General features: G+C 35.8%; 1 protein-coding gene across 1 annotated transcript; it reads right to left on the bottom strand.

Annotated features, from left to right (window-relative positions):
• Positions 1–313: 313 nt before the first annotated feature.
• On the bottom strand, positions 314–842 carry dmac2l (distal membrane arm assembly component 2 like; the record flags this gene model as incomplete). Its single annotated transcript, XM_014023569.1, is given in 2 exon segments — positions 314–590; positions 671–842. Coding segments are annotated over 2 exon segments (287 nt in total), but the record flags the coding sequence as incomplete, so codon positions are not given.
• Between the last annotated feature and the right edge of the window lie 456 nt (positions 843–1,298).

The following is a 1,298-nucleotide window of genomic DNA, read 5'->3' as shown; positions in this document are numbered from 1 at the left end:
ATCAAAAAGACTTTTTTGGCTGATATAAGATTTGAAAACTTGGTCAGGTGGACAGTTTTTGCAGTGTAATGACTTCAGTTTAACACCTCTGCTCATATAACATCCTATCCAATCCACTTAATCCCAACAAAATGGACATTTACATGGAGAAGGATTTGATTAACAGAAAAAAAGAGCTGTWTCTTTCAAACGCCTGAAAGATATTATCAGAATGATCTAGAATAATCGGACGTAAAAGACAAACTGTCAAAGATTAGAGGGGTGGACTGGTTCTGATGGACTGGTTCTGTAGGGCTAGAGAACAAAATGAGGAGATGTTTGCACCACTCTTTATTTAAAGCAAACAAAAAGTGATCAAATTCAGCTATAAATACAATCTGCTTCTTCAGGATGTCCTCCCATCAGTTCGGGTCTTGTACTCAGAAAATGAGTTCATGTCAGGGATTTGTTTGGAGCAGGAAGCTTCAGTGAACTGTCAGTCCAGGTCCAGGTCTATGTCCAGTCGTGGAAGTGCTCTCTGCAGTCTGTCAACAGTCAGCTGCTTGTCTTTGACTCCGGGGAGATCGCTGAGGAACAGATACTCCAGGTTTCTAAAGGGGAAACAACGTTCATTAAGAAAATATCACAATTTAAAAACAAATTTCAAAGAAACTGATGTCTTCAGTCTGACCTGAGTCTGTGCAGAGAAATGATCCCTTTATCCGTCACGTTTCCACATGACACCACCTCCATCATGTAGAGGCTCTGCTGCAGAGACTCCACTGAGCTCAGCCTCTCCATACAGGCGTCCTCAATGTAAACACACTTCTTCAGTTTGATCTCTTCCACATATTTCAGGCCATCTATGGAAAAAACAAAGCTTCACTTATAGCATTTAAAGACTTCACACCAAAGCAAACACTTGAGTCTGTTTGAGGGAAAGAGAGAAGGATCTCTTTCAGATGAACAAATAAAACTGTTTACAGTTAGAACCAGGGCTGCACAATATACTGTAACTTTATCATTATCATATCAGTGACTTAATATCATTACTGCAATAAACCAAACAAGTACAATCATTCATGTTCTGATAATAATAATAAGGATAAATAATAATAATGATAATAATAATAATGATGATAAATAATAATAATAATAATAATGATGATGATGATGATGATGATGATGATGATGATAATAATGATAATAATGATGATGATGATGATGATAATAATGATGATGATGATGATGATAATAATGATAATAATGATGATAATAATGATGATGATGATGATGATAATAATGATAATAATGATGAT

Source organism: Austrofundulus limnaeus, unplaced genomic scaffold, assembly GCF_001266775.1.
Source record: "Austrofundulus limnaeus strain Quisiro unplaced genomic scaffold, Austrofundulus_limnaeus-1.0 Scaffold377, whole genome shotgun sequence".
NCBI classification, from domain to species: domain Eukaryota; kingdom Metazoa; phylum Chordata; class Actinopteri; order Cyprinodontiformes; family Rivulidae; genus Austrofundulus; species Austrofundulus limnaeus.
This window is presented reverse-complemented; position numbering and strand designations above follow the sequence as displayed.